Raw genomic sequence first — 19,832 nt, forward strand, 5'->3', positions numbered from 1 at the left:
AACCTTTAAAATTTCTTCTTCACTTTAAGCTTTATTTTGTCAAATCCAAATAAATAACCAGTCATATCAACAACCAAATAACTTGTTTGTTAGATGAGGTCCTCTCCAATGAAATCCGTTGATTAAATGTACCTTGCTTACCCCTATCCCCACACACCAGGGTTTCCCCTCCCAAGGCCTCTCAATCTAGAGCACCAGCACGGATCTTGTTTTCTGAGGTGAAACTGCTGTAGTCCCTAGTGGGATTCCTGGAAATCTGAACTTTGTCCTAGTAGCAGGGAAGGGCTTAGAGACAGAGCCCCCACAGTGGGGGGATTGAATGGTTGAGGCCAGATTTTAGTTACTCGAAGATCGCCAGTCACCTCCAAGTGTCTGGGGACCCCTGTAAATAGAAGTTACCATATGTTCTGTGCCAGGGGATCAAGGGGAATGAGCCTCAGTTCCCCACTCCCAGCCCCTATGTCCTTCTAACTACCAGGGCTGGTAGCCTCTAATTGGACAGGGTTCCTAGGAGGTGTCTGAGTGAGAGTCAGAATTCCCAGCTGATGGAGTGAGTGGGAACATCAGTTGTGGAATTAAGAGAAACCAAAAAAGAGATGGATATTTGCCAGAAGACCCTGCTCAGGAAGAGGAATGGGGTGATGGAGAGGATGGTGAGGAGTCAGACCAGGCTCATATTGTTTGGCAATCAAAAAAGGGAGAGTGTGTAGCTCCACCCCAGAGGAGGGGCTAAATCAGACCCCTCCCTTTTATAGATATAAAAGTCTCTTTCCTAGCCTCCTTAGAGTGGAGTAGAACAAAAGATGAGAGGTGAGTACTTGGGCTCTTGATCTCCTCAAGGACAGGTTGGAGGAAGAGGGTCCACAGGCAACATGATGTAGTGGATAATGTTCTGTCTTTGACAACAGGAAAATTTAGGTTAAAATCCTGCCTGAGGGGTTTACTAGCCCTGTACCCTTGGGCAAGTATCAAACTGTCAGCCTCAAAATGGGGATAATAATATTGCCTACTTCATGGAACTGTATAAAGGTCAAATGAGATGGCAGCTGCTTTGTAAATGTAAAATGCTATATCAAGATAGGCTAAAATATAGGATGTTCTCACCCATTGGACTAAGGAGAATGGGGGATGAGGAAGGACTGGAGCCTTGGGTTCTAGTCTTGATTATGCTACTAATCAGTTGGGGGAAATTGGTTGTCACTTCTTCACTAACTGTAAGGTTGGGGGAACAGGAAAGATGATTGGATTAGAGGATCTCTCAACTATCTTCTAGCTCTAAAGTCTTATTCTGTGACAATGCTTCCCTAGCTTGGCATGAGGTTTCTAACCCAGTCTGTGGTGGTGGTGGGTATATCTTACAGAGATGAAGCTGTTCCTGCCCCTTACAGGATTCCTGATTGCATTGGTTCTGCCCCCATTATTGGTGGACACCTCCCCCGGTAATTAATTTGGGGGGAACAAGTCATTAATGGGGATAAGGGGAAAGAGGTATCAGGCAGAAGTGGGAAAGGAAGGGGGCTAGTCAGAGACCTCAAGGACTATAATCTTCTTTAGGACTTTTTAGCAAGGGGAGAGAGAGAGGGTTATGGGAGTTCAAGCAGGAGCAAAGAGTCAAATCCACAGATTGGGGCAGAGGCATGGGGTGGGGCATTTCTTGCTCAGGGCTCTATAAGTGGCCTGATTCCCTTTTCTCTCTGGATATCTGAGCAGCCAAACTTAGGGAGGTGGATGATTCTGTGGTGCTGAGCAGCATGGAGGAGGCCAAGAAACTGGTGGACAAAGCCTATAAGGAGAGGCGAGAAAGGTGGGAACTGTGCCCCTGGTAATAGTGTCTTATAAGGATGGCCTGCTAAGGCAGGAAGATTACATGGCCAAAATCTAGTTATGAGTCTTTTTTTTTTGAAGTCATTAAAAGTTGGGAGCAGGGAGTAAGGGTGCAGGGTCTCTCTTGGGTTATCCCCCTGCCTCAATACAAAATGTCCCCTAGCCTAGTTAGATAAAGGGTCAATCTTGTTTGCAAAGATCTCAGAGAAAGTCTCCACCTAATGATCTAAGGACCTATTTAGGGGCAGCAGCCAGGTGTCGTGAAAAATGTCTGATTTAGATTCAAAGTATCTATATTCAGAACTGAGCTTTGCCACTGAATTACCTTTATACTTTATGAGCTTATGCAAGTACCTTAATTTCTCTGAGTCTGGTTTCCCAAAAAGCCAGACCCCTAAAGTCTCGTCTAGCACTAAATCTCCTGCAAGGGAACTGGGTAGTTTAGGGAGACCCTTCCTTCTAGTTTTTTCCCTTTCTTCATCCCAAGTTTTCTTCCCCTTTTCTTCTTCTACCTTGAGCAGAATTAAACAGAAGATGAGGAGTGGGACAGCTAGTGCCAGGGACCTCATGTCCTTTATGAAGCAGCCAGTGGCAGGGACCCGGACAGCTGCTAGAGCCGCTGATTACCTCCACATTGCCTTGAATCTATTAGAGAAGAAATTTAAACTGTGGCACCAGCACCGGGGCCCCTTCAACATCACAGGTATTTCCCTGAACCAACCTGACCAACCTCAGACCTCCTAGGATTTTGTTACCATGGGATTTGACCCTATTCCTAGCTCCTAGAGGTCCTTGACCACCATAGATTGAAGATATAAGCACAGGAATTGGGTCAGTGAAGGCAGTCCAGTGCCCAACCTTTCTCACAGTTCTGTTCCTGTCACTTCAGATGTGTTGACCCCTCCCCAACTGGAGCTACTTTCCAAAGCCAGTGGCTGTGCCTATCAGGATGTAGGGGTAAAGTGTGATGATAAGGACAAGTACCGAACTATCACAGGAAAATGCAACAACAGGTAGGAGACCAGAGCTTGCCAGTCAAGACCTCCTTCTGTAGTGGCAACCTGTTTTCCCTGCTCTCCTCTCCTCACAGTGGGTGATTACATCCTCTTGAGTGCCACTCAATGATGTTTATAACTGGATTAACCTAGATTCTTCCTTCTCTAGCTCAGTTTCCCTAAACTACCTCTGTTCACATTCCAGGAGGAGACCCACCTTAGGAGCATCTAACAGGGCCTTTGTACGATGGTTGCCTGCTGAGTATGAAGATGGGGTCTCTCTTCCCTTTGGGTGGACAAGGGGGACAAAAAGAAATGGTTTTCCTGTTCCTCTGGTAAGAATTGGGTGGGTGGGATAATAGAGATGTCATCTGGCTCTGGGTGTTTTAGAGATTAGCTCCAATAACCTCACATTCAGTCCCTGAGCCGAAGTTCAGACAGATCCAGTACCTAGATTCTCTCTCATTCTACAGAGAGACTTTTTTTTAATATTGATGGGATGCCCAGGATTCCCAGGGAATAGACTTGCCTCCTTTCATTGATTCTTTTCATTCTAATATTCCTTACCTCCTCATTCCCAACTGTCCTGCTCTCTCTTCCCCCACCCTCTTCTCTACACTAATCCCTTTGCCCTCTCTCTCCTTTCTACAATGCTCCTATCTTCTCTCTCCTACCTTCTCTGCCCTTTTTCTTTCATCCTCCACTCTAGGCCAGAGAAGTCTCCAACCAAATTGTCCGTTTCCCCAATGAGAAGCTGACGCAAGACCAGGAGAGGGCTCTCATATTCATGCAGTGGGGCCAGTTTATTGACCATGACTTGGACCTCACTCCTGAGCCTGCCCTGACTGAGAATTGTGAGCACACCTGTGAACAGCAGCCATCCTGTTTCCCTCTCAAGGTATTGGTATGGGAAATGGGGAGCTCATAGATTGGGAAAGGAGATTAGAGGCCCTTTAGATAGAGCAGGGATTCTTTTTTATTTGTTTGTTTTTGCAAGGCAATGGAGTTAAGTGACTTGCCCAAGGTCACACAGCTAGGTAATTATTAAGTGTCTGAGATACCATTTGAATTCAGATCCTTCTGACTCCAGGGCCAGTGCACCACCTAGCTGCCCCTTAGAGCAGGGATTCTTAACCTGGGAACTTGGATGGCACGAAAATTTTGCATCTTTATTTTCATTAACCTCTAGCTGAAATTTGGCATTTCCTTCAATTATTTAAAAATATTCTGAGAAAGGGTTCATAAGCTTCACTAAGCTGCTAGAAGGGATCATAACACACAAAAAGATTCTGAGCCCTTAATCTAGCTCAAATCCCACACTTACAAGTGAGGAAACAGCCTTGTAAAATAGAGATAAGTAATTAGCCCAATGTCATATAAGAAGTAAATACCTAACTTTGAAGCCTGTTTGCCTGATTCCAAATATCTTATTTTTCCTAGTGCAGTTCAACATCCCTTTCTGCACCTTTTGGAAAAAGAGGAAAGGGAAAAGAAGAAAGACTGATAATGAAAAGAGTTTTCCAAAAGGCGACTTCTCAATAACTTCCCATTTTTATCTGTCTTCTTATTACCTTCTTCCCTTGGGAAGGAAATCCAGAGAAATCCAGAATCATGACTTAGGTTAGAGAGATGACCTGATTGGATGTGGGGAGAATGGCCTTCAGGTCTCATATTTCCTCATTCTGCCCCATCCACTCAAGGTCTACTTTGATCCTCTGCACAGGGATAGAAAAGAGTTGTGGAGGTCTGCAGAACAAAAGGGAGAAGAGAGGAGGTTGTTAAAGGGATATTCCCTCCAGCTTTAAATAATCTATCCTCTTTCCCTGGGGAACAGGAGATGATAATACTTTTTCACAGATTGTAAACTCCTTGAAGGCAGGGACTCTTTCATTTTTATCTTTGTATCTCTATGTCTAGGGACAGAATGCATGCTTAATAAATGCTTATTGATTGATTCTTGCTTGATTAATTGGGAACTGAGAGATGATAGTCTCTGATGGATTCTCTGCCTAGCCCTGACTTTTCTTTTCATCAGATACCACCCAATGACCCCCGGATCACCAACAGGAGTGACTGCATCCCCTTCTTTCGTTCCTGCCCAGCCTGTTTAGAGGGCAACATTACCATCCGCAACCAGATCAATGCACTCACCTCCTTCCTAGATGCAAGCATGGTGTATGGCAGTGAAGACCCCCTTGCCCATCGCCTCCGGAACACTTCCAATCAGCTAGGACTGTTGGCTGTGAACTCTGATTTCAATGATAATGGGAGAGCCCTACTACCCTTTGACAAACTCCATGATGACCCTTGTCTGCTCACCAACCGCACTGCTCAAATCCGATGTTTCTTGGCAGGTTAGGAGGGGAGGGTATGGGGAGGAAGGGTGAGGTTGGGAGTTGACTTTCCAATCACTGTCCTGGATGTCCTAACTCCAGAAATAATCTCCAAAGAATGTGTTTATCTGTGGAAGCATCACTTTCATGGGTTTGTGTTGTAGACAATCTGGGGTTCTCCACTTTCCAACTTAACATTGTTGTGTTTCCCATTCATGACTAAAGAGTTGCAATCAGAGATGCCAAAGGCTGGCATCAGTCAGAAAGAGACTTCTTGATGGAACAATGTTTATCATGGTATCTGACACATAGCAATGATGATGATGTTTGTTCTTCATTCTCAAAGAAGACCATGACATCAGGTGATGCCATGACATTCATGTGAATTGGATTTGAGTGAAGGGGTTCTATGCAAAAGTCACCAGCCTCACTTTCCCTTCTGGAGTCATTTGAATCCAGTGACCAGATATGATTCAGAATGACTTGGAGATGGCCCTGGATCCAAGGCAATCAGGGTTAAATGACTTACCCAAGGTCACCCATAGTAGGCACTATATAAATGTTAATTGTGATGATGCTGCTATTTCCTTCTCTTTTTTCCTCCCTTTCCCACTGGGGTCAAATGAAAAGGGTAGATTAATTAATCAGGAAATATTTTTGAGGGCCTTTTATGAGTGATGTTATGGAGTCAAAAGAAAATAGGCATAGATCCTATGTAATCCATATGAACTTATTCAGCCAAGCAGACAGTCAAGATCCCAAAGTCATTTTTTTTTTAGGTTTTTTGCAAGGCAATGGGGTTAAGTGGCTTGCCCAAGGCCACACAGCTAGGTAATTATTAAGTGTCTGAGATCGGATTTGAACCCAGGTATGCCTGACTCCAGGGCCGGTGCTTTATCTACTGTACCACCTAGCCACCCCAAGATCCCAGAGTCATTTTCATGAGATTTAGTGCTAGGAAGGACCCAAGGGATCCTTGAGTCCAGGGATTAGCAAACGGTGGATGGGATCAAAACTGACAGCACCCTTTTGAATGGCCCTTGAGTTAAGATTGTTTTTTACAGTTGTAAATAAAACTTTACTGTGATTAAAACCATAAAAACCATTCTTAGCTCAACAAAAATGGGCGGTAGATTGGTTCTTGGACAGTAGTTTACTAACCTCCCCCACCTTGTTAAACCTCCTAATTTTAGAGAGATGCTAGGAAGGGAAGTGGGTTTTTTCAAGGTCACATGGGTGGCAAAGCCAGGGTTCAAAGTCATATCTGGTGAACTCTAAATCCAGGGTGTTTTTCATTATACCATTTCACCTCATCATGGGTGAATAAAGGGGAATATGCCTTTATGCCCACCTACTTTTATCAGGTACTGTGCTAAGTTCTAAGCACTTTATGAATATTATTTCTTCTGAACATATCCATGTCTCCAGGTTGTAGACATTTTACAGGGAATCTCACCATGTAGAATTTCTTCTCTACCTCCCAAAGTCAGCTGCTGGCTTCTGGTAGGGGGGAGGGTCTATCATATCCCACTGAGATGCTGGATGGGGGAAAGTAGTCACAACAAGGGCTTTTTCTGGTCTCTTGGAGAATCCTTGCATTGGACCTATTTAGCATGAACTTAAAATGAGCTGGAGAAGAAAATGGCAAACCACTGTAGTTTCTTTGCCAAGAAAACTCCAAATGGGGTCACACTGAGTTAGATATGATTGAAATGGCTGAACAATAACAAATTACAAAATTGAGACAAAGAGTCCAAATAATAGATCCTGGATTTGGATGGGACTCCAGAGGCTATCTTTTTTTTTAACTTTTTATTTTACAGATGAGGAAAATGAGACCTGCGAAGCTTATAATTCAGCTAGGGTCTCCAGAAAAATCCATCCTCTGGTTTTAAAGTCAGAGCTCTTTTCCTACATGATATTGCTTTCTTACTAAGAGAATTGAGGGGATAGCAGACTCAGAAGTGAGATAGTCTAAAGTAGAGGATCAAAGTGAAACAGAAACAGAGGTCACTGAAAAATCACAAGGATTCCTGCCAGCTGTATATTGGCTTGAAAGACCACATATTAATATTATGTATATTCTATTGTACTTTTAATTTATTTTGCCAAATATTTCACAATTATAGGTGTTCCAGTGACTGGATGAGTTCAAATCTGATCTCAGATATTTACTTGCTGTGACCCTGGGCACTTCATGTTGTTTTGTCTCAGTTTTCTCATCTGTAAAATAAGTTGAAGAAAGGAATGGTAATCATTCCAGTAATTTTGCAAAGAAAAACCCAAATGGAGTCATGAATAGTTGAAAATGATTGAAATGAATGAATAACAGCGATGTATTTTATTTTGATTCTGGTGGCACTTAGAGGGATGGCTGGATACATGTGACCAAGTTTGAGATCTCTAGTCTAAAGTCTATGAATATACAACTAGAAGAACTAAGTTCAAAGCCCACCTCTGCCACTTTACTACCTGTATGACCTTGAGCTTCTCTAGATCTCCTTTTCCTGTTCTGTAAAATGAAGAGTTTGGACTAGTTGACCACCAAAGTTCCTTTCAGCTCTAAATCTATGATATATTGGATGTGGAAGAAGCTAAGTGTTTTGTCTCTATCCAGTTTCCTTCCATAAATCCCAAAGCAAGTTGTTGAATCAGAATGTGTTTTTTCAGATTGAAGAAAATTAATATGAAAAGCTAAAATATATTGCAATTTCAGGTTTATAAAGTATTTTATGTACTATGAGGCTATGAGGCAGGCTCTAAATTATTACTCTCCTTTTTTAGATGAGAAAACTGAGTCTCAGAGAAGTTTCCTGACTTATCCATGATCATACTGCTAGTTAAGGGTCAAGGGCAAGTGTTAGATCCAGGTCTCCCTAGATTCCTAGTCTAGTATTCTTTCCCCTATTCCACTCATCCATTGAGCACCTCTTTAGAGAAGCTCTTGGCTAGGCGTTGTGGGCAACTATGAATGAGACTCAATTTTTATCCTCAAGTTTAATTGTGGAAAGATGACATTAACTCCTTATAAGTACAATGTCAGAGTACAAGATAGACAATTGGTACTGAGGAGCTTAGATGGGGAAAAGGTTGCCATGTCTTTGGACTTCATTGGGGGAGATGAGGTTTCTGAGGAGTCTCAGAGGTCTTAGAGAATGGGGAGGTTTGGTATAGGAAGAAGGGGATATTCCAGGTCCAAGAAGAGTTGACTAAGGAGAAATAGGTTTCTTCAATGTTGGTAGTACTAGAGAGGGACTTAGAGATCATCTAGTCTGATCCTTCTATTTTATAGATGAGAAAACTGAGAACCAGAAAGGTGACTGACTTGCTTGAGGTCAGACAGCTAGCAGTTGGGGGAGTTGGGTCCTATTAAATCATAGAATCCTTAAATATCAAAGGTAGAAAAGATCTTAGAAATCAGCTAATCTAATCTCCTCCTCCCCATGTTACAGGGGAGGAAACTGAGGTTCATGTAGAAAAAGGGTCACACAGCTAGTAAACAATCAGAGCAGTGATTTCCTGACTGAAATTGGTTTTCTCCAGGAGACAGCAGGTCCAGTGAGATGCCTGAATTGACAGCTATGCATACCCTCTTCTTCCGGGAACACAACCGGTTGGCTACATTGCTGAAGAGAATGAACCCCCAATGGGATGGAGAGAAGTTGTACCAGGAAGCACGGAAAATTGTTGGGGCTCTTGTCCAGGTAGGGATTTTTGCGACTCACTAGAACCTAGAAGGAACTTGATTCAATCTTGGGCAAGTCACTCCTCAAAGCCTTCTCATTTCACATTAGATACCATTCCCTGACAAATTCAATTTAATCTGATTCAACATGTATTTAAGCATTTACTGTGTGTAGAGCACCACTTTATGAACAGGTGTGTAGAGATGTATGCTAGACTCTGGGGAAAAATCAAAGCTAAAGTAACTAACATTCCCTTTTCTCAAGGAGTTTTGTTTAGTACAACTCCAATAAAAACTCATACATGATTAGAACAATAGAAGTGGTGTCCAAAATACTACTGGAGACCTTCAGAGGACAGGTCATTAGGGGGATCAGGGAATATTTCTCAGGGATTGTATTAAAAACACTCTCCTGATTCCTTAAACTCAGATAGATATCACTGAGGGAAGAACTACTGTCCTGCCAAGAGTTCATTGAATTACTGAGTCATCAGGGATGACAAACTATAACCATCCTGAAGATTAGGAGTTGCTAGGGAAAGAGAGCTTGTAGGAAAGAAGGGGGACTAGGGGAACTCCTTTGTGTATCTTTTAGATCATCACCTATCGAGACTACCTTCCCCTGGTGCTGGGCCCAGTGGCGATGAGGAAGTACTTGCCCACCTACCGGGGCTACAATGATTCAGTGGACCCACGTATTGCCAATGTCTTCACCAACGCCTTCCGCTATGGCCACACCCTCATCCAGCCCTTCATGTTCCGCCTGGATGCCCAGTATCGCCCAACTGGGCCCAATCCTAGGGTCCCACTCAGTCAAGTCTTTTTTGCCAGCTGGAGGGTTGTGAAGGAAGGTAAGCAGGTTTCCTAGATCCCTCTTAATGGGCGGGAGGATAAAGGACAATAGGATTATGAAATCATAGATTTGGATCTAGAAGGAACCTTAGAGGTCATCTAAACACATTCTTCATTTTATAGAAGAGGAAAAATGAAGCCTGGTAAAGTAAGATATCCAAGGTGGGTCACACAGGAAGTAAGCAGCGGGGGTAGCATTTGAACTAAAGTGGGAGAAGGAAATGACAAAGCACTCCAATATCTTTTCTAAGAAAACCTCAAATGAGACAAACACAACTGAAATGACTGAACTGGACCTCTAGATTCCAAGTTTACTCATTCCTATAGTACCATTCCTTCCTTATAGAAAAGACACTTATTTGACAGGGTAGGAGAAAGAAAAAGATTCAGTAGAAATGAGATTGGGTTGTATATCACAGAATTACAGACTCCGAGTTAGATGGGACCTGAGAGGCTCTCTAGCTCAACCACCTCATTTTTCAGTTGTTATTTCAGTTGCATGATAACATGGAATGCAGGGGTCTGCTTTAGAACATAAACCATTAGTCTGTGATATATTTCTGTCTGCTAATTGAATGGTGAAGAAGAGTCTTTTGAAAGAATTTTTGAGCAGAAATGGGGTTTATACAAAAGGATAAATTGTCTTTTCTCTTTCTCTGGCTGCATCCTGTGAAGGCAAAATTGCTGTAAGGGAGAAAGATCTCATCCTTTTCTGTCCCTACCCAGACTTATCCACCAGAAGGCTAATAACATTTCATCCTCCCCACTGGAACATAGTCATGGAGAGAGAATTGTGTTGCAATGAATGACTTTTGAATATACTGTTTCAACTCAGCAGCCAATCAAAGGCTCCTATTGATCACACAATAAGCAACAGGAACAAGACACAAAACACCTGTACATGTTTTGAAGTAGAGAGCCAGTTTCCTCTATTTCATGTCATCAGAAATTTTCAGAAACAAATGGAGAATCTATATGGGTTATTGCATGAGGCAGAGTATGGTATATCATGATGTACACTTAGGATCCCAGATTTAGAAGGGATTTGGGGGATGATTTAGTTCAACCTCTTCCAGTAGAGGCCCATGAAGTTTACCCCACCCCCTTCATCTGTGCTCTTCAGGAAGAGGTTGGATGACCTCTTGTTAAGGATTTTGTAGAGCAAGTTCACAGACAGGTATAAGTTTACAACAGATGGCTCTGAGATCTGTTCAGTCTCTCTAAGTTTTTGTGAGGCAGTTTATAGGAGTTAGAATTCAAATGCAGACCTACTAGTTCCAAATCTAATGCTCTTTTCTAAGCAGCATGTGGCATTATTTTTCTTTGAAACACATTATCAATTTCACTGGGATAAGAACAACTGATATTAGTGTTACCTGGGATACTTACCTAGAGAGTCAGTCAGTATATCTGAAGTAAGACATGTCTTGAGTTTCTGGTTCTGGGAGGTCAACTCTCTTATCATTGCACCATGCTTCTTATTATTTGTGAAATTCAATGTAATTTCCTCTATTTTTCTCCAGAGTGTAACTAAATTTAATCCAATCCAATCAATACTTACTGAGTACCTGCTAATATGCAAGATGCTATGCCACACACCAGACGTGTCCTTGAAAAGTTTACATTCTCTTGGGAGAATACAAGCATGTGACTAGAAATTAAATACAAGACAATTTGAAGAGGGAAAGAACTCCAGATGAATAATAGATCAGTAAAATTAGTTTTTATTGTTTTTCATATTAGTTTAGCAAAGACTTCCTATAGGAAGTGGTGATTGCCTTGACTATCAATATATGTCAAGCCCTAAAATATTCTCTGGCTGAATTGATATAGAAAATACTACCTTCAGACAGATCTTTTCCTCCTAGGATCTCAGAGAGTTTTCATTCAAAAGGTGATAGTGGGTCTGGAATCAGAGGCTTGGTTTTGAACTCTACCTCTACCAATTACTAGCTGTGTGACCTTGAAGAAACCACTTAGCTTTTTTGGTTTTCTCATCTCTAAAATTAAAGAATTGAACTAGAGCAAAGGCTCTTAGTTTTTGTATGTGTCATGGTTCTCTTTGACAGTCTAGTGAAACCCATCTCAGAAAATATTTTAAGAAAGATTTTATTTATTTTGAGTTTTACAATTTTCCCCCCATTCTTGCTTCCCTCCCCCACCCCCCACAGAAGACATTCTCTTAGTCTTTATTGGTTCCATGTTATACATTGATCTCAGTTGAATGTGATGACAGAGAAATCATACCCTTAAGGTAGAAAAATCGAGTATGAGATAGTAAAATTACATAATAATGTAACTTTTTTTCTTATTTGACAGTAATAGTCTTTGGTCTTTGTTCAAAGTTCATAATTCTGCAGATAGCCCAAAATTGTCCCTGGTTGTTGCACTGAAGGGATGAGCAAGTCCATCAAGGTTGATCATCACTCCCATGTTGCTGTTAGGGTATACAATGTTTTTCAGAAAATATTTTAAATAAATGACATACATAGGATTACAAAAGAATTCAAATACATTGAAATACTATTATCAAATTTTTTTTTTAAAAAGCCCATGTTAAAAACCTCTACACTAGATAAGAGATTCTCTAGAGTCCTTTCTAGCTCAGAATCTATGGTCCTATGATCTTCCAACAAGCAAATATTTATTAAGGATATACACTGATTGAACTACTATCTGTTTGTATGGATTGGGGGTAGGAGAGAGGTAGAATGGGAAGTATGAGACATAGTTCTGGTCCTTGGTCAAGGAAATTACAATTGAGTTGCTGAGATGCTACAGACCCTGGAAAAGGTAGATGGTCAGTGCTAAATCTTTGTGGGGTGGTATAAACAATGAGGGAGTTAAGGGAGCTCAGCAGAGGGCTTGGTAAATTTGGGCTAGGGTGACTCATGCTAGGGAAAAAAAAAACACAATTAGTTATATCCCCTTAGAAGCTCCTCTTAAGGTTATGGTGAATTTGGGGTGGGAGCAGAGGGGGCTTCTTATCATGATCCTGCTCAGTGAAATGTTCTCTCACTATTAAGAACTAAGGTTATATCTCTCTCTTGCAATTCTCAGGTGGCATTGACCCGATTCTCCGAGGTCTCATGGCCAACTCAGCTAAACTGAATCGACAGAATCAAATTGTAGTGGATGAAATCCGGGATAGGTTATTTAAACAAGTCATGAGGATTGGCTTGGACTTACCTGCTCTCAACATGCAGCGAAGCAGGGATCATGGCCTCCCAGGTAAGAGGGTTTGCTCAGTATCATTTCTCTTCTGTCACCATCTCTAACCCTATCTCTATCCCTCTTCTCATACTAATCCCATTTTCCATTCCCATCTCATCTCCATTTCTAAACCCATCTCTTTTCTCTAACCTATCCCTAGTCTTATCCCAATTCAAATTCTCAACCTCAACTCTCTCTTCATAATCCATCCCTTTCACCTATGGCATCAGACTAAGAAAGGCTATAAAATGGGTTATAAGGAGAGGCCTAGACCTTCCTTTTCCTCTCTATGGTACACTATCTTCCTCTGCCCTTCAGGTGTTCTGTGCTTTCTCCCTCTCTCTTCTAATCAAAATCTGCTCTTAGGAAAGGATCTGATAGTAATCGATTATGCCTAAATGAATTTTCTTAAAGAAATCTCAGACTTTACTCTCTACTCCCCTTAAAGGGATATCCCTAAAGAATAATCAGATCTTAATCAGGTACAAGGAGAATATATATATTAGGGGGCTGTCCCTATTGTCTCCTAGAGATGGTCTACATGTAAAAGCCAAGTCCAAACAATACCATCTAATGACAGCCAGGTTCAAAATTTGCAAAGCATTTATAACCTTTATCCTCATTTGATCAATCCTAGAGGCAGGTACTATTATTATAGTTGAGGAAACTAAAGCAGACAGATACTGAGTAATTTGCTCAGATCACACACTGCTGGTCTGTGTGAATGAGGACAGTATGGGAGGCCAGATCCTCTTGATTCTTAGTCCAGTATTTCAGTACGTGTTCACCCTTAGGTCTTAAGGCACAGACACAGTGATTTCGTTTTTATTAAGACACTGAAGTCATGCTCAATTCTTCATTACCTCATTTGGGGTTTTCTTAGCAAAGTTACTGAAGTGGTTTGCCATTTCCTTCTCCAACTCATTTTATACTTGAGGACACTGAAGCAAACAGGACTAAATAAGTGTCTAAGGCTAAATTTGAACTCAGGAAGATAAGTCCTCCTGATTCTAAGCCTGGTGCTCCTTCCACTGAGCCACCTGGCTGCCTAGTGATATGTAAGGGAAGGAATGGAGGACCCCCAAATAGAGAGAGAGTAAGTCATTCACAATCACTAAGATGTAATGGGTGAGTGTAATTTAGAATGTGAAGTTAGAATATGATCCCCAAATCCCCCAGCCTTTCTACTTTGAGGAAACTCAGATATCACAGGTCCTGACCTGAGCAGCTGCAGAGCCTGGACAAAGAGCATTGAATTCCCTTTCCTCCTAAAGGAAAAAGAACTTGCTTCAGATGAAAACAATCACTGAGGTCAGTCCTGAAAGACAAGAAGTGCAGTTTGAGAGGAGAAGAGAAAAACACAATCCCTCCAGTTTCCTAGGATCGTGGATTAGATATAGAAATAGGTTCTCAGAGGCTTTCTAAACCTACTACAATTTTCAAAGCCAATGGATTTTGTTGTCAGTCATTACAAATTTTTCTACCTCTTCATTTTGCAAATGAGGAAGCCTAGGCCTAGACAAGTCAATCAACTCACTTGAGTCCATACAGACAGATACAATCCCATAGATACAGGATCTAAATATAAGTAACCTGATGCTATGTCCACTGATTGACCAAGTGAATATATGTGAGACTTAAGAAAATTGTTTTTTTTTAACCAGTCAGTCTTTTTTCTGATTTTACTTCACGGCCCCCACCAGCAGCCCCCACCTCTGCATTTCTGAGTCACCACACTGTTGATTGGTTCCTTGTTATTCCTCCAAATTAGAAGTGGGGGTGTATAAAGACATGGGGAAGAGAGGCAGTAGTCATACCGAAACTCCAGATGCTTCTTTGTAAAAAGGACCTTATTCAGACCAGGAGAGCCTAACTTTCACTAGTCCATCTTTAGCTCTTGAAATATTATTCCTCTTCCCCTGTGAACCCCCCCAGCTCTGTTAACCTTATTGGGAGTGAAAACCCGTTCTTGGGTCTAATGGGATGAAAACACACAGGGCTTAACTATACAGCTGAAGAGGAGTCTGAGGATTTGAGATCATATTCTGATTCCTTTACTTTTTGCATAAATTTGGACAAGTTATTTTTTTAAAATCTCATTTTTTTTACATAATAAAATGACTGGATTTAATTTTCCAAATACCTTTCCAATTCTCAATCCTTTGAGCCCAAATAGAGAGACAGCAAGTCATGAGAGGTCTTTTTGAGCACAGAAGATGCCTTCTCCCCTTGTATCTTCATGACAGGGAAATTTGAGCTAGTGAGAACATAACATTCCCCATGAGACCTTTCCTGATAGGGTTTAGGGTTGGCCTGTGTAGGAGCTTGGGTAAGTTCTATTCCTGAGAACCTTTCCCTCTTGTAGCCCAGGTAAGTTAGCATGGTGGCTAAAGAACTAGTACCTTGGATACTTGTTAGTTATGTGACTCTGGGCAACTGACTTACTTGCTCTAAATTTCAGTTTCTACATCTGAATTAGGGCTAATAATACCTTTATTCTAATCATAAGGTTTCAGGAACCTTAAAGTGTTTTACAAAAGTGAAATATAATTATGTGCTCTTTACAAAGTAAATTCTGTGACTCTATTGGCAGCCTGTTCCATTATGTTCTCTACCATACAACCTCCCTTCCCCCCATACAACAGGATACAATGCCTGGAGACAGTTTTGTGGGCTCCCTCAACCCAAAACAGAAGGTGAGCTTACCACAGTGCTGAAGAACCAAGAACTGGCTAAGAAACTGATGACTCAGTATCATTCCCCTGAGAACATTGACATCTGGATGGGTGGTGTGGCAGAACCCCTGGAGCCCAATGGCAGGGTGGGTCCACTCCTGGCCTGTCTCATCGGGACCCAGTTCAGAAAACTCCGAGATGGAGACCGGTGAGAAAACTCCATATTTAAGGAGAGGCTTTGGTGGTTAGAACCCATGATGGTGATGGGGCAGAATGGGAATTAAGAAACCTGGGCTTTAATTTGGAATCTGACACTGATTCACTCTGTGATCATGATCAAGTCACTGATCTCATCAACTGGGAAAATCACCCTGTCTCTGGCTACTCAGTCTGGTGTTGAGGTTAGTGAGTTCACAAGTAGGGAAAAGTCTTAAGCTCCTTGCAATCAAAATTTCTTTATTCTGGATTTGTAAATCCATACTTTGGGGTGGTACACAAGTGAAATCCTAAAAGACTTAAGACTGAGGGGCAAGCTAGGATTAGTAGATAAGAATCTACCCCAAGTGATAAAGGAAAGTACTGGGAAAGAGAGAAAGGAGAGGAAGAAGGGGCTAAGATATTTCACATGAGTCAAGAAAAAGCTTTTTCAATGGAATAGAAAGGGGGAAGGCGAGGGGGCAATGAGTGAGCTTTCATTCTCATTAGAAATGGCTCAGAGAGGAAATAACATACACACTCAATAGGGTATAGACATCTATCTTACCCTAGAGAAAAATGAGAAGAAAGAGATGGGATAAGGGGGAATGGGGGAGGGAAGAAGGGAATAGGTGATAGAAGAGAGGGAAAATCATGGGAAAAGGTACTCAGATACAACACATTTCTGAACAGGGACAGGGTGAAAGGAGAGGAGAGAATAGAATAAATGAGAGTGGGAAGGAATAGAGTGGAAGGAAATACAACTAGTAATAGCAACTGTGGGAAAAATATTGAAGCAACTTCTTTGGTGGACTTTTGATAAAGAAGGCAACTCACTCCAGAGACGGAGCCATTGGAATCTGAACACAGACTGAAGTACATTTTTTTTCTCTCTCACTATTCTTGAGGTTTCTCATTTTCTTGGGGGGAGGGGGTTTATGTTTACTCTCATAAAAATATTATTGTAATAATAATATAAAATGAACTAAAAAAGAATTTACATGTAAAATTGAATTGATAATGGTAAAGAAGGTGAAATTATTTTCCTATTTTGAAATACCTTTGATCATTTTAAGGACCCATTCAATAAATCAGATCTTCATATAAAAAAAAAGAATCTACTCTAAGAGTCAGACAGACTTGGGTTCAAATTCTGACACAGGATTTGATACTTACTGTATGACACTGCAAATCACTTCACCTCAGTCTATAAAATGAGGAGATTGAAATTAATGGTCTTCTAAGGTCCATTCCAGCTTGAAATATATGCTCTCATGACTTGTTTGTTGGGGATGGTGCAGAGTGGGGAATTAGAGAAGCTACTTTTAACTTTTTTCTACTCTAACTCAGAGATTGAGCTGAGGTTCTGGCTAAACTTGTTAGATTCTTCAGCTGAGTCCCTCCCGGATCAAATTGTCTGTCCCCTTATGTATGAGGAATGGAGGGCTGAGATAGGGTGAGTCTCTTGTTTGGGTAGAGTGAGGGATCTGGTTAGAGTTCTATTATCCTCCTGTACTATGTTGCTTTCATCTCATTCCGGGACAGGTTTTACTGGGAGAGTGCTGGTGTGTTCAGCTTACAGCAGCGCCAAGCATTGGCTACCATTAGCCTTTCCCGCATCATCTGCGACAACACGGGCATCACTTCCGTACCTAAGAATATCTTCAAGGCCAATAAATACCCTAGAGATTTTGTCAACTGCAATGAGATTCCTAAGATGAACCTGTCAGCATGGAGAAACAAGGCAGAATAGTCGGGCAGGTAGATCCTTCTCTTCTAAGGCTGATCTGGGAAGAAGGGAGAGTTTGGGCTTGGGAGAGATGCTTTCAGTGCCCTGTTCACTCTCACCTTTCCTCTCAAGTGCAAGCCTGTTCTGGGATTTTTGTGTATGTGCATGTAGGGTCTTACTACTTTCTGCAATTAAATAGAAATTGATTTTGCATATACCCAACTTACCTCTGCCCTTTCCTTTGGGTAGTGTAATTATGGGCTTGAAAAACAATCAATTGTGTATATGCTAAGAGTAAGCAAACTTTGTTAGAAGGTTTAAGGGCCTTGCTTATAAGTAAAGAGCTTGATGGATTTGAGTACATGGATTTTGTGACATCTAGCTTGGCTGCTCAAACAGTAGGTTTTGGGTTTTTGATTTTTGGTTTGCTCAAATATAGTAGGTTCTGTTCTTTATAGTTAGATAACTTTCTCATCCAATTTTTTTTAAATTTTATTTTTTTTATTATGAGCTGGACAATGGTTAACAACCACAAACATCTCAATATACAAAGAACAAAAAGGATGACTCTAAATGAAACCATATGCTTCCGTTTGATAGAGTTTTGTTTTTTAAAGTCTTACCCACCACTTAACCCTGTTGCCTTACAAAAATAAATACGTAAATGCATGAATAAATAAATAAACAAACAAACAAACAAACAAATAAATAAATAAAATAAGTCTTACCCACTTATGATATTTGCTTTTCCAGACAGGAATCTGTCCTGTACCTCCTTCAATTAGGGACCAGGGAAGTCTAAGAGGGGAATCTCCATCAGTTGAAACTGTCAAACATCAGATCCTGATCTGGCTAAGACCCCAGACCCAGACGCCCAAGAAAGATTTGGCAGTGACTTCCCTGGTCATTGGGGAAGGAAATTTTTTCATCCTGTGATTTGAATGACCAGGCAGAAATTGTTCCAGGTCTCCAGTGACCCAGGCGGCACTTCTTCTTGGACCAGGAAACAAGGTGCTTGTCTGGGAGGGGAACCTAGGTCTGCATGTCTGAGCTGCACCATCCGCTTCTGCTGTCAATAAAGCATTTATTTCTGAGAGGAGGACTGGGATGTCTTTGTTGGTGAGAAGGGCTACTGGGGATAGGGCTGGAGCCTCTGAAAAGAAAGGTCTCTGACTTTAGGAAGACCACAACTGACTCTAGAGATTAAATGCAGTATCAGAATGGGAAAAGTGTTTCCTCTGATATATTCTAGCTGTGTGACCCTGAGAAAGTCAGTGTCTTTCTCTCTGACAATTTCTTCACCAAATCTCAAATTCAATTATAAAGGCAGAAATCAACAAACCTATTTGGCATTAGAAAAGTAGATCAATGGGACAACCTAGGGAACTAGATCCAGAAGCAAGAAAACACAAATTTGATAAACTTGGGAACACAAATTACTGGGAGAAGGTCCTGCTAGGAAGATAGGTTTGTAGAAATTAGATTTAGACAAGCATTTACAACAGTAAGTTTCAAAAGGCTACAAGGCCTAAATCAATTAACAAACATTTATTGAGGATGGTTTTGCTTTTCAGAATTTTGTAACTTTAAAGGCTACCCTTTCTTACTTTGAGGAATGTAAATGAATCAACATTTTTGCATACATGCATATATTCCTTTACACATAGCAATATTTTTGTAAATAAGTCTATTTCTCCTTCCCTATGAAAGAACCTCTATTAAGGCCTTTGATTCCTCACTTGAGAGAATATCTAAGGCTATGTACTTGGTACTTATTGGATAACTGACATGTAAGTGATACTTGTTCCTTGCTTTTTGCTTTTACCCCTTTAATTAACAAAAAAAAATTCCTCCCATTCTTTCAGTAACTTTATATATAGTGTGAAATCACATAGTATCCAAAATCATAGATAAGACCATTCATGACTTCCTTGTTAGAAACCTTAGGTAAATCAGGAAACATTTTGATCCTTAGTTCTCAACTCTTTCAAGTTGTTATTACATTTAAAGATTCCAAAATTTAGATCTGGAAGTTGAAATAACAGATAACACTTTGGCTCCACCCATCATCATCTAGCAATTCCTTGAAAAAGAGGAACCATTTCTAACACACATTAATACGAGAATTTTCCTACATAAAAAGAGAATTCTGTGAAGGCATCTTTGGAAATTCCATACCACCTGATCAATTTGGATATGAATTTGAAGAACTGTAGCACTTATTCCCATTTCCACTCCTCCCATAGACCTTAATAATCCCCTTTAGTCAAAATTTTTTGGACATGTAAATCTTATGTGGTGGTTATTTTTACCCTAGTGAAGATTCTAAGT

The 19,832-nt window shown here is 41.0% G+C and overlaps 1 protein-coding gene across 1 annotated transcript; it reads left to right on the plus strand.

The window, feature by feature from the left end:
* The first annotated feature begins 786 nt into the window (after positions 1–786).
* LOC141513623 (myeloperoxidase-like) lies at positions 787–18,595 on the plus strand. Its single transcript, XM_074223625.1, has 14 exons — positions 787–810; positions 1,362–1,439; positions 1,711–1,804; positions 2,346–2,527; positions 2,714–2,837; positions 3,025–3,154; positions 3,529–3,717; positions 4,855–5,173; positions 8,696–8,856; positions 9,433–9,688; positions 12,750–12,920; positions 15,548–15,785; positions 17,318–17,533; positions 18,255–18,595. Exons 1-13 carry the CDS (start codon positions 804–806, stop codon positions 17,523–17,525), a joined length of 2,157 nt encoding a protein of 718 aa, XP_074079726.1. The 5' UTR covers positions 787–803; the 3' UTR covers positions 17,526–17,533; positions 18,255–18,595.
* Positions 18,596–19,832: the final 1,237 nt, after the last annotated feature.

Source organism: Macrotis lagotis, chromosome 2 (genome assembly GCF_037893015.1).
Source record: "Macrotis lagotis isolate mMagLag1 chromosome 2, bilby.v1.9.chrom.fasta, whole genome shotgun sequence".
Lineage (NCBI taxonomy): Eukaryota > Metazoa > Chordata > Mammalia > Peramelemorphia > Peramelidae > Macrotis > Macrotis lagotis.